The sequence below is a fragment of the Leptopilina boulardi genome, unplaced genomic scaffold (assembly GCF_019393585.1).
Source record: "Leptopilina boulardi isolate dan_hultmark-lab unplaced genomic scaffold, ZJU_Lbou_2.1 LbouV2_172, whole genome shotgun sequence".
Taxonomy (NCBI): domain Eukaryota; kingdom Metazoa; phylum Arthropoda; class Insecta; order Hymenoptera; family Figitidae; genus Leptopilina; species Leptopilina boulardi.
This window is the reverse complement of record NW_026137721.1, coordinates 1036849-1050956: the sequence shown is the minus strand read 5'-3', so window position 1 is coordinate 1050956 and position 14108 is coordinate 1036849. Positions and strand designations below refer to the sequence as shown.

Here is a 14108-nt window from a genome sequence, read left to right as displayed (position 1 = left end):
TTTTTTTATTTAAAAAAAAAAAAAATCATCGGAATGTCTAGAAATGTCAAGGATGTAAGTAAATCATTATTCCCATTTGTTTTTTATTTCAAGTATGTGTATAAATAATTTTTCTACATTTAAATGTCTAAGGGAATTATAATATTTATCCAATAAAAAAGGTTAAAAAATTTTTAATATAAATTTTTCATTTAATACAATATTATAAACTTGTATTAATATGAATGATTTATAATACATTTAAAAAAAAAAATAAAGTTACAAAATCTCAAAGGTTTTTTAATAAGAAAAATAGAATATTTCTATATGTTATAAAATAATACATTTGTCAGGGAAAAATAAATGAAGTATCATGAAATGTTAAATTTCTTATTTTTCAATTATTCTGTTTTAATAATTATTTATTTTAATTTTAATAATTATTTATTAAGGTCATTATAATTATATAAATTTAATATTATTTTATTGTTTATAGAGAGTCAAAAATCATAAATATCTTATTGTTACATAAAGCAGAAAAATTTAAATTAATTAATAAAATTCATAATTAACAAATTATTGTTCCTATATTTTATGAATTGTCTATTTTATTTATTTTTATTAGTATTTATTTTTTTAGCATTGTTTTTTGTTTGTTTTTGTTTAAGAACAAAAAATGGTGTAAAGAAAAATGAATCGAAACAGTAATAACGTTATTATATAGTTTACATAATAATTATCTATTTAGAATTCAGTATAATTATGCCGAATCATGAAATTTTTTTTTTGCAATTTTTTTTAAAGCTTTTCAAATAATTAGTATCTGTGAAAAACATATAATTCATAATTATCAGTAATTATTCATAATAATGTCTTAATCATGCAGTTTCATGACCTTTTTATTTCTATATATTAATCTTTTCAGGTATTGTTTTCGATTGTTAATTTCATATAATAAAAATTCTATAAAACAGTAGAAAGTAATGAAACAGTAATTTTATGATTTATTAAAAATTTTAAAATAACTTAATACTATTTTACAATATAAATTAAAATAATTTTTTAAAAAGTGAAAATTATATATTAGTTTATTAATCAATTTTTTTTTTTTAAAGAAAAAAAAAACAATTATTGTAGTTTTTATAAAAATAAGTTGAGAAAAAAAATTAATTTTTGGTAAACTCACTTTCACTTGACAGTCACTTTCTTTAAATCCAATTTTATTCCATCTTGAGTTTGAAGGAAGAGTCCGCGATTACTTATTTTGACTTTTTGTGCTGGATTGAGGGCAACTTGAAAATCTCTTAATATCACTGCTAATCCTACAGTCATTTGTAAAATTGCAAATCTCATTCCTGAAAAACATTTTCTTTTTTTTTAGTAAACCGATGTTCATATAAATGAATTTTAAACAAATTTTCGTCTATTTTTAAAATATTTTATTGGTTTTTATAAAAAAAAAAAAAAAAAACGTTTATGTTAATTGATTTTAATTTAATTCAATTTAAATAATATTAGTATCATTAATTAAATTTCATGATTTGCAATTAAAATTGATAATTTACAAAAATTTTTTTGTTTTATTGTTATTTTGTTGTAATTTTAATTTAAAATTTTCATGTACGAACCTATGCAAATTCTGGGACCTTCACCAAATGGCATATAAGTATATGGGACCATTTTACTCTTTCTTTCATCGCTGAATCTGTCCGGATCAAATTCATATGGATTTGGATGATATTCAGGATCAAAGTGAAGAGCATGCAATGAAGTATAAACCGGCGTGCCTTTTTCAATGACAACATTTGTGCCAGGAATCTGTAAGTATCGAAAATACGTTAATAAATTTATCTCAAAATTTACAAAAAAAAAAAAAAAAATCACTACAAAATATAATAATGAATGATTTTCGTAAAATCGCAATACTAAATTACGTATCGTTTATGATAAAAATGATTTTTAAAGAAATAATTTTTTAGAATGGAATTTTATTTTTTTCCATTTTTTCCCAAAAAATATTTCTTTTTATTAATAAACAAATTATTAAAAAAAAATATTTTTTTAAATAAACAATTTTTTTAATTTTTCCGTGTTAAATAAAAAATTTCTAATCATTAATCATAAACGTTGCGTATACTTCAGTATTTGCATTTAAAAAATTATTTTCTTAAACCCAATTTTTCAATAAAAATTCTTATACCTTGTAATTTTGTTCAGCAACTCTGTCTATAATTGGCACAACTGGATACATTCGTAATACTTCGGAAATCACTTGATTCAAATATTTCATTTCCTGCATACTTTCATAACAAAAGCCTTTTTCATTAATTTTCTCGGTAATTTCTTTTCGTACACGGTCCTGCATTGTGGGTCGTTTTGCCAATTCATAAAGAACCAATCCAAGTGACATTGAACTTGTCTCTCGACCAGCAACGAAAAATACACCCGATTGTCCCAAAAGTGAATCGTCCGGAATATCTTTTTATTCGGAAAAAAATTTTCAATGAAAATTCGTAAAATAAAAAAGTAAAAAGTTGGAAAATTTGCTCGGATGCAAAAATTGATTTTTTTTTCACAATCATTGTAAATTATTTTCAAATTATTGTTTACAATTGCAAAAAAAATATTTGGAAATTCATTTTTAAAGTCTAACATAATTATAAACATATAAATATTAATTTTTTTATTTTTTATTCTTACCCATATCTAAGTGAACTCTTTCATTTTTTATTTTCAGTAAAACATCAATAGAATCTCCACGTGTGGTTCCCGATTTTTCACGATGGTTCATCGATTCCCAGAATATATTACGAAAATATTCCGTCGATTTTCCAAGTAATTTTGGATTTAATAAATGACTTGCACTTGGAAAAAAGAAGAGCGTAAAGGTTTCGATAAAATTTTTTACAGTTGGTTGAAAAAGTTCGTTACCTATAATAACAGGATTATTTTTTTTTTTATAATATTAAAATTTAAAAAAAAATAACGAATTCTCAATATATTGAAAAAGATATTAAAATTTGAATTACACTTACCACGTTTAAAAAATTCGGGTGTTGGAATTTCAAATGAATTTGTACTTATTCCAAATGCCATTGATGAAATAATATCAGTAATATATTTATTACTATCTTCCTTTACGTCAAACATTTTCACATCGCCCTCATTTTTCAATTGATTATTAAAATAATTTCTCATATTTTCCGCCGATTCTATCATTAAGGTGAATATTTTTTTTTGCTTCCCACTAGAGAATATTGGCGATAAATGTGTACGAAAATATTTCCATCTTGGATTTTCAACGGAAAAAAGACTTGTTGCTCCAACTTGATCACCATTTTTATTATTGCTACTTGCAAATTGTCTATTTGGAAATATATTAAAGTCTTTAACTAAAATTTGTTTTATTAATTCAGGACTACGTACTAATAAACAGGGAATTTGAAATATATAAACACCAACATATGATTCATCTTTTGCATCACGATGTAATTGATGAAATATATTTGCCACCGATTCACGAAGAAATAGTAAATTTTTAAAATTTCCAAATAACCAATGAGTTGGCAATGATTTGACACCACGTTTTTTCCAATATTTATATTTATATTGAGCATAAAAATAAAATATTGTTAATAATCCAAAAATAATTAGAAAAACATTTAATAACCATAATTGATTTAATGAAAACATCTTTATAATTTTAATTCATTTATTGAACTGAGGAATTTATCTAAAATAATATTCTCCTTTTATAAGAGCTGATGTATAACGATATGGTTGATTACAAGTCATTCTTCGTCGCAATTTATCATTAAGTGCATTTGACAACTGACTTGCATTTTTTTTAGATTTAAAAAAATAATCACTTTTGATCTTTTTATTAAATTGCTATTTCACTTTTTTTTTGTACATAATTTTTTTTTTTAATTAAATACAATATTATTTTGATTTTACTGTTTTTTTCATCAACATTTAAATATTTTTTTTTCAAATAAAAGTAAATAAAGAACAACTATAAATAAAGATAAATAATAATCTGACGCCTCTTATTGATAAAGTGTTTTAAAATTAAACTCTATTGCAATAAAATGTTTTGTTCTTTAGCTGTGATTTCATGAAACATAATTTTTAATTAATTTTACTAAGTGTACCTTTTTTATTACTTTTTCATATAATATGATAAATTAAACTTTCAAAATGTGAAAAGCACAAATTTTAAATATTATAAAAGTAAAAAACTTAATTTTTGAAAAATTTATTGAGTTGAATATTTAAAAAAAAAATTATTTTTGAAAATTATTTTAACACAAAAATCTTTCCAATATATTGACTCAACAATATTCCGAAAATATTGTTCTTTAAAAACTTTTTGCAAATCAATTTGAAATTGCAAAATTTTAGATTTCATATTAAAAAAATGAAAATTATTATTAACAATTTTCATTTTTTAAAAAGAAGTTAATTTCACTTATTTATTATTGAAGAGAAATTCTTGTATTACTGATAGATAGGAAAATTACAAATTCATGTTTTTTTTTTTTTTTAAATATTAATATTTCAATTTCTATACAAAATTAAAAATTTGTTATCGTTGATTGTCTATATGATAATCAGGAACAATTTTTTCAAATATTTTTTATTTTTTTACAAAATTTAATGCGACACTTTTTTTAAATCTAATTTCACTCCGTCAAGAGGTTGTATGAAAATTGCCCTCGGATCTAATTCGTATTTGCACTTTGGATTTAGGGAAACTTCATAATCTCGCAAAATTGTGGCTAAACCAACTGTAGTTTGCAGCATACCAACGCGTTCCCCTGAAAAAAAAAATTTTTTTTTCAAAAATATATTTAAATAAGTAAATAATTTTTTTTTTTTTATTTAACTCTTTTTATATATTTACAATCTATAATAATAATAAATAATTTATAGAAAATTAATTAAATTTGTAAATACAATAAATATTAACAAATAAAATATAAATAAATAAATACTAAAAAATGTAAAAAAAAAGAGAAAAATTAAAAAAAAAACATTAATTTTCGAAAATAAGAAACAAACCTATACATGCTCTTGGACCTTCTCCAAATGGCAAATAAGAACAAGACACAATATCCCCTTTTCTTTCCTCGCTAAATCTATCTGGATCATATTTTAATGGATCTTTGAAAAATCTCGGATCTTCTTGAATACCATTTAATGCCACATAAACTACTGTTCCTTTTTCAAGTACAATTTCTGTTCCTGGAATCTGTACGCAATGAAAAAATTTTTAAATTCTTATTTAAATTCAAAATTTATATTTTTCTCATTTTTATTTTCTGTTAATTGTAATAATTTCTATTTTACTAAACGAATTTATTTATATTTATTTCAAATACTTTCCATTTTTCTCTGAATAATAAAAATATAATACAATCTTTTTTTTTTTTATTGTTAAAAATTTATTTTTTTTATTTCTAATTGTAATAATAAGCAAATTAATATTCTTTAAAAAATAATGAGAATTTTTTTCTAATAATAAATTATTTAACTATAAAAAAATCAATAAAATTTAAATTTTTCGATAAAATTTTGAAAAAAATAATTATTTTAAAGTTATATATTTTATGTAGTTATTTTTTTTTTTTTACTTTATAATCTTCCAATGCAACTCTGTCAATAATTGGTGCCGCTGGATAAAGTCTCAATGTTTCGGAAATGGCCTGTTGCAAAAATTTTAATCCCTGCATTCCCTCATAAGTGAATCCATGTTTATCCAATTCATTTTGAATTTCACGTCTCGCTCTTTCCTGAAGTATTGGATTTTTAGCAAATTCCATAAGTGTCAATGCTATTGTCGTGGAACTACTTTCCGTTCCAGCAACATAAAAAATAACCGGTTGTGCCAAAAGAGTGTCGTCTGGCATTTCTAAAAATTACAAAATTTTGAAATTTTAATTTTATAAAATTTTTGAATTAAATAAATCTCAGTATTTTTAATTTTTAAAATTTGAATTTTGAAAAGTAATTCAATTGTTGTTATTATTCTTATTATTATTATTATTATTACCTATTATATTAATTATTATATTAATTTCAATTGTTATTAATGAATTATATCCGTAATTTTTTTTTTTTATTACAATTATTGTAAGTTTATATAATAATTATAATTAATTACCAAAGTTTAATGAATGTCTTTCTTGTTTTATTTGCAGTAAAGGATCAATGCTGTCACCACGTTTAAAACCCGATTTCTCTCGTTCGTTCATCACTTCTCGAAATAGGTTGCGAAAATAGTCTGTAGAACTGCCTAATATACCGCTATTCAAAAAATTTCTGAATATTGGAAAAAAGAAAATTGCAAAAAGTTGAAATGCTCCCAAAAGAGTTCTCTTGAAAGGTGCTCTCACTACACATAAAATGAGGTATTAATTAATGATATTAAAAAATAAAATATTAAAAATATTTTTAAAAAAATTTTTTAAATTATTGTTACTTTATTTATGACAATTGATTAATTAAAAAAAAAATATATATATATATCATATTAATAAAAAAATATCATTTTAGAAATAAAAAACTATTTTTTAAAAATTATTAATAATAAATAAAAAATATAAATAATAATTGTTCTTCTGCAAAATGTCAAAATTTTAATATTAATCAATGAGAAAAAAAAATTATTATGAAAATTTTAATTGCTCTAAACACTTTAAGTAAATAATTTTTTTTGAAATTAGAAAAATTTAATGGCGTAGAAACACATAGAAATAAATATTTTTTTCTAAAATTAATGGTATATTTTTTTTTAATTATATCTTTTAGATTAATTTTTGTAATATAGAGAATATAAAATTTTTCAACATTTTCAACATTTGAGCAAGTAAGAAATGAAAAATGAGAAAAATAGCCAGATTTCTTGAACCAAAAAAAAAAAAAAAACATTTTTCCAAAATTTTAACCCAAAATAATTTTTTATTTCAGGGAAAGTTTCAAAGCACAAAAAAAACCATACTAGATCACGTGGGAGTTTTCCACATGCTGTTAAAGATATAAAAATTGCAGAAAAAAAGTGTAAATTTAAATTACGTTTTTTCAAATCTAATTTTTACAGAAGAAAATCAGTTTTAATTTTAATTAATATAAAAAAAAATTAATTCAATAAATATCAAAATATAAATTAAAAATATTTCAGCATTTTTTTTTACCATTATTAAAAAATTCCAAATTGTCACCAAATGAATTTGTCCTGACGCCAAAAGCAAGAGATGAAATAACATCGGTGATAAATTGTACAGCAACAAATTTTGTATCTATATTCTTTGTATTTTTATCATTATTATTATCGGATATTTGAAATTGTCCAGCAAGAAAATTACTCATATTCTCAGATGATTCAATCATTAAGGAAAATAATTTTTTTTGTTTTCCACTTGAAAATGTTGATGATAATTTTGTACGTAAATATTTCCATTCGGGATTATTAATTGAAAACAATGATGTTGTACCAATTAAGTCTTTTGATTTTTCCGCAGCAAAATAACGATTTTGAAATAAATGAAAATCTTTAACTAAAATTTGTTTTATCAATTCGGGATCTCTCAATAAAAGAAATGGTTTATGCATTATGTAAACACCAAGGCATGGTTCATTGTTGCAGCATTCATTGTGTAATTTTCCAAAATGTACACCAACCGATGTACGTCCAAGAATAACATCTTTGAAATTACCAAATAACCAATGACAATTATTAGGCGTTGGAATTCCTTTTCTTTTCCAATAATTCAATTTATATTGTGAATAAATATAAAAAATTAGTAGAAAAAATAATAAAAAACCAAATAAATTGATAATAAATGGAAAATTGTTGAAAAACATATTTGAAAAATTTTTATCTCACATCACTTTTTGAAATTTGTACGCTACCGCTTAAACTCGCACTTTATCTATATTTTGAATGAAAAATTGTAAATTGACTTTGTAAATTATATATGAGAGATGAATAATTTCAAATATCATTGTTAATTATCGTTTATTTATTTAATGCGCTTGCGCATATTTTTTATTGATAAAAAAAAATAGCTAGTTATTATCTGCCTACGCGTGTATATTATTGACAGATAAATCTCGTTTTCAAGGACGATTATTCTTTTAATAATATGTGGCAAAATTTTTTGCGCATTATCTTGAGTCACAATTTTTTATTTTTGTTTTATTAATTTCATGTGAAAATTATCAAAAAAATTTTTTTTATTTTACCTAAAAATTAAAAAATTACATTTTTTTTTACTATTTCATTAAAAATTTTAAATATTTAACTATATAATAGTTTATTAATAATTAATTTTTTTTTTTTTTTAAAACAAAATAGTTTTGCGAAAAAAAACATAGTTTTATTAATAATTTAATTAGAAAAAAATTTGTCAAAAATATAATAAAATTATAAATTAAAATTATTATTATATAAATGTTACAATATTTTAATGTTGAAGAAATGAAAATTTTTAATTGATTCATTATAAAAATTGCTGATAAATATATTTTGTTATCAACAATTATTAATAATTATATGATTAAAATTATTATTGATAAAATAATTAAAAATAAAATTTCGTTAATAACAACAAAATTTATATATATTTTAATTATCGATGAAATAATTCAAGATTCACACATAAGTGTTGATAAATTATTATTTTAAATTGTTCATTGTTAAAATTGATATTTTTTTTAAATTGTACAATTATTGGTAAAATTAATCAATTACATTAAAATCATTGAATAATTGTTATAATTATTGACAATTTGTTATGAATAATTTAATTAAAAGAATTACAATTTTTTTACTAAATAATTTTAATATTCATCCATTCTAAAATTTGATTCTCCTTTTAATTTTTTAACAAAAAAAGAAAATATATTTTTAAAAACTATACTAAAAAAAATAATAATAATAATAATTTATATATTCCAGTAATAATTATGCTATTTTTTAAAAATAATTTAATTGATATTCCCACCAAATTGTCACGTGATAATGAATCTCATTTTTCATTGGTTCTTCAATTTAACAAACATACAATTCTGGTCCTTTTGGACCACGTGCGTTTTGTGTACATTTTTCACGCAGATTTTTCTTATTTTAAACTTGAAAAAAATATGTTTTTTTCATTATTTATATATTATTCAGTAAAAGTGAAATATTCTCTTTAAATTGAAATTAAAATTACATTCGCAGTGTTTGTGTGTCACACGTGTACGGGATTCTCAATTTTTAGGTTAGGTTAAATTTTTCAAAAGAATTGCGTGCGTACAAGAAATTAAATTCAAAATCTTGACAAATAACTAAATTTAATTATTATATTGAAATTTGAAAAAAAAAACACCGATAAATTATGGAAATTGACGATAATGAAGAAGTGCAAACAGTTCTTGCACGATTTAAATCCGACGATGGTGTGGCATTGGCTGGCGGTCTTTTAGATTTACCTGTTAATGTTACAGTGGAACAATTGCAATTAATTTGCAATACATTATTAAATGAAGATGAACCCCTTCCATTGGCATTTTATGTGAATGATGTGGAAATTGAAAAGTGTTTACAACCTTATTTAAGTTTAAATAAAGATTTCAGTGCCAGTGAAAATGTTGTCGATATTATTTATCAACCACAAGCAATTTTTAAAGTCCGAAGTGTCACCAGGTGCACTGGTGAATTAGAAGGTAATTTAATTGTTTAAAAAAAGAAAATTCTGTTATATATTTTATTGAATTAACTGTTATTAAACAAACGACTATTAATTAAGGAGGGTGGCGGGTCAACATAACCTCAAAAACCTGTCAAAACTAAAAAATTGTTTTTAACGCAAACAAAAATATAATAAATATTAGTTTGAAACAATAATTTTAGAAGATCTAGATTTACTCCTTTCGAAAAAAATTATTTTTTTTCCAAAATATTTTGTCAATAATTATTTTTTAACATTTAGTTTTTTTTTCTTTTAAATCAGACAAAAATTGCAATTTTTAACCAATTTTTATAAACAAAAGCTCATTTTACTAAGTGAAACATTCTCTACAATTGTTACCTTTTTTACCTATTGTAATAAGTATGTTCTTAAAAAGTTATTTAATAAATAAAATTTTAATCTTTATAACTTTTTAAGAACATACTTATTATAATATAAAATAAAATTAAATAAAAATTAAAAAATAAATTAAATAAATAATAATAATAAATTAAATTAATTACAATATAAAAAAATAATTATTGACAAAATACATTTGTAAAAAAATAATTTTTTTCGAAAGGAGTAAATCTAGATCTTCTAAAATTGTTTCAAATTAATATATTTATTATATTTTTGTTTGCGTTAAAAACAATTTTTTAGTTTTGACCCGCCACCCTCCTTAATTAGGTAATTTAATTGTCATTATTTTAATTAGAATTGAAATTTTGAGAATTAATTTTTAAATAAATTATTTAGGTCATACTGAAGCTGTTTTAGCTGTACAATTTTCTCCAAATGGCCAACTTTTGGCAAGTGGTTCTGGAGATAAAACTTTGAGACTTTGGGATATTCACACTCAAACTCCTTATAAAACGTGTTTAGGACACGCTGATAATGTACTTTGTGTTGCTTGGTCGCCTTGTGGACGAAAAGTCGCTTCAGCTAGTGAAAATGGAAAAATTCTTCTTTGGAATGCGGAGGACGGATCACAAATTGGTTTGTGAAAATTTATTTTTATAATTTCTAATTTCCAGTAAATATAAAATTTGTGAGAACAAATTTTTAATTGAGTCGAATTTTATAAAATTAATATTGTATACTGAATTTTCACTTGTAGAATTTCCTTTTTAGAGTTTTCATTTAAGCGAAGTTTTAATATATTTAATTAAATTTTTTTTATGACATACTCTTTTATTTAAAGAATATTTATTTAACCGCAGGAAATTGTGAAAAAGAAGTGGAATTTTAAAAATTTTCTAAAAATCATAAAAAAAGGTCTGAAATTTTTTTAAAATTTTTCTAAATTTTTCAAGTTTAAATAATTTTTTTTGTAATAAAAAAAAAACTATTTTAATTTAAAAACAATTTTTTGAAAATTATTAAAAGCTGAGAAAAATTATACCTAAACGAAGTTAAATAATTTCAAATTCGATGCGTCTGAAGTTCTAAACGTTCAAATAAACGAAATAATTTTTTTTATCTATAAATTTTTTTTTTAAATTACTACAGTAAATGAAAAATAATAAAATACATTAAATATTTGATAAATTATTAATTTATTTTTAAATACAGAAAGCAATTTTTTTAATAAAATTTGAAGTTAAAAAACGAAGGAAACTGTTTCGTTTATGAATAAACCCAAGAAAAGTAAAAAAAAAAAATTATTATTTTCGGATAAATTCTTATAATTTGTTTAAAAAAAATTTTATTTTATTATTAATAAATAAAGAGTTTTTTTCTCCTTTTTAAAAAAAAATTTGTAAAATTTTCAAAAAGGAATGATAAAAATTTTTTTAAATTTTCCCTTTTTTAATTTTGAAAATATCCAATACCTATTCTATTTTATAAAATTTGATTAAATTCAATTTTATGAAATACGAAACACTGAAAATTTGAACTAATGACTTTTTTTTGTGGAATATTAATGAATTTTGTAATTTTTCCTTTCTCAATTAACAATTAGGTAAAAACAATTAATTTATTTTTTTTCATTTAGGCAAACCAATGATCGCTCATAAAAAATGGATAACTTGTTTGAGCTGGGAACCATATCACAGTAATGAAACATGCCGATTTCTCGTTAGCTCATCGAAAGACACAACATTAAGAATATGGGACACAGTTCTTGGTCAAACAATTCGCGAATTAAATGGACACAGTATGAGTGTCACTTGCGTCAAATGGGGTGGACGAGGTCTTATTTATTCTTCATCTCAGGACAGAACGATTAAAGTTTGGAAAGCTGATGATGTAATAATTATTATTATTATTATTTTTATCATTATTACCATTGAAATTTTTTTTTTTTATAAACTTTGAACCAAATAAAAAATACATTTTGGAATGCCATTTTTTTTCAAAATATATTTGAATATATATTGAGTTTGTTTTTTTCAAATTTTAGGGGAAATTGTGCAGAAGTCTTGAAGGTCACGCTCATTGGGTGAATAGTTTGGCGCTTAATGTCGATTATGCTTTAAGAACGGCAGAATTTGAAATTACAAAGAAAAAAAATGAACTAGAAAGTGCTAAAGAACGTGCAAAAAGACGTTACGAAGCTGTTGGTGAGGAAAAACTCGTTTCTGGTTCCGATGATTTTACATTAATTCTCTGGAAACCGGAGACTAGTAAAAAACCCATTGGTATGTTTAAAAAAAAAATAATAATAATTACACATAATTATTTTGTTATTGTCATTTTATAATACGTGAAAATTTTATATTTAATTTCATATTTTTATATGATTTTATATCATTTAAAAATATACAATTGAAATAATTGACAATTTTTAAAAGAAAGTAATATTAATTTTTCTAAAAAGATAAAAAAAAATATATATATGGATATTTTGAAATAAAATTTTCGTACTTGCAGAAAGAATGTCAGGCCATCAACAATTAATAAACGATGTGAAATTTTCGCCAAATGGAAGACTAATTGCGAGCGCTTCTTTTGATAAATCAATTAAATTATGGGATGGAAATAGTGGAAAATTCGTTGGTGTTTTGAGAGGACATGTGCAAAGGGTTTATACAATTGCATGGAGTGCGGATTCACGATTATTAGTCAGTGGAAGCGCTGATTCCACTTTAAAAGGTAATTTTTCTGTTATTAATATATCATTTTATTAATAAAGCTATTTTGATAAATTAAATTTATATATATTTATAAATAAAAATTTTAATCAAATACAAATTCAATCGATAGAAAATAAAAATTTACAAAATTTTAATCTACCTAACGATTAAACGATTTAAATTTCGATTTCCCCGAATTTTAACTGATTTAACTTTTATATTATTCTAATTTTAATTTTTCCAAATTAGTTAAAATTCAATGTAATTAATCAAATATTAAAGTAATAATCCTTCAATCATTGATTAAATATTTACATCAATCTAAATTTGCATAAATTCAAATTAGTTACATATTTTGCAGAAACGTGTAGGAGAACGAGTTTTTGTAATTTTAAATTATTAGAGTAGATTATTATAATTCTTTGAATTTAATAAGATTTGTTTGTGAGTGAAAAAATTTTTAATGGCACTGAAATATCAGGAAATAAAAAAAAATTTATTCTTGTGACAAGCCTGAAAATGTAAAAATTTTATTTTACTAAAATTACTATTTTTCTTTCACAGTTTGGAATATTAAAATGAAAAAATTACTTCATGATTTACCGGGTCATGCGGATGAAGTTTATGCTGTTGATTGGGCACCAAGTGGTGATCGAGTTGCTTCTGGTGGCAAAGATAAAGCTTTGAGAATTTGGCAAAATTAATTTTTAAAAAATTGTAATAATTGTAGTTCAATTAAAAAAAAAAATTGATTTATATATATATTTTGATATTGTTGTTGTAATTTAATTAATTTCTCAATTATATATTTTTAATATCGTTGAGAAATTTATTGTTTGTTTAAACTATTAAAGTAAAAAATTCAAAATAAAAAGTAAGTGGATGTTTCTTTTTATTGTATTTTTTAATTGTAATTTTTTTTTAAACATAATTAAATATATAACGTTCGTTTATTAAATTTCATGAATGAACAAAAAGTAAATAATAGGATAAATTTTGAAATAATTGTACAATAAACTGTACAAAAAAATGGTTTGTAATTTTTTTCGAATTAAAGAAAAATTAATAAAAATCTTTGTGTTAAATTTTTTAAAATTAAATTAATTTATTTATATACAATAAATAAGAATGACTTTTAAAAAATTTCCTTTATTATTTTGTTTATTTTTTTAAAGTACTTTTGAAAAAATTTGTTTTTCAATAAAATTTATTGACAAATTATTTAATAAACATTTAAAAAGTTTTAACAATAAAAATGTATATATTTTTTTAATTATTTGTTAAATATAATCTATATAATGTAATAAATTATTTTTCTAACATTTAATTGATT

At 21.4% G+C, this 14108-nt stretch overlaps 2 protein-coding genes across 2 annotated transcripts; one reads left to right on the top strand and one right to left on the bottom strand.

The window, feature by feature from the left end:
• Positions 1-14: 14 nt before the first annotated feature.
• LOC127277625 (uncharacterized) lies at positions 15-7963 on the bottom strand. The gene is made up of 10 exons (XM_051298913.1): positions 7176-7963; positions 6146-6376; positions 5616-5893; positions 5044-5233; positions 4642-4799; positions 3015-3687; positions 2680-2910; positions 2180-2457; positions 1608-1797; positions 15-1334 (listed from the first exon to the last, which is right to left on the bottom strand). The coding sequence occupies exons 1-10, from the start codon at positions 7843-7845 to the stop codon at positions 1168-1170; spliced, it is 3066 nt and encodes a 1021-aa protein (XP_051154870.1). The 5' UTR covers positions 7846-7963; the 3' UTR covers positions 15-1167.
• Positions 7964-9040: 1077 nt separating this feature from the next.
• LOC127277605 (notchless protein homolog 1) lies at positions 9041-13653 on the top strand. Its single transcript, XM_051298877.1, has 6 exons — positions 9041-9690; positions 10455-10694; positions 11695-11948; positions 12103-12340; positions 12573-12794; positions 13340-13653. Exons 1-6 carry the CDS (start codon positions 9363-9365, stop codon positions 13477-13479), a joined length of 1422 nt encoding a protein of 473 aa, XP_051154834.1. The 5' UTR covers positions 9041-9362; the 3' UTR covers positions 13480-13653.
• The last annotated feature ends 455 nt before the right edge of the window (positions 13654-14108 follow it).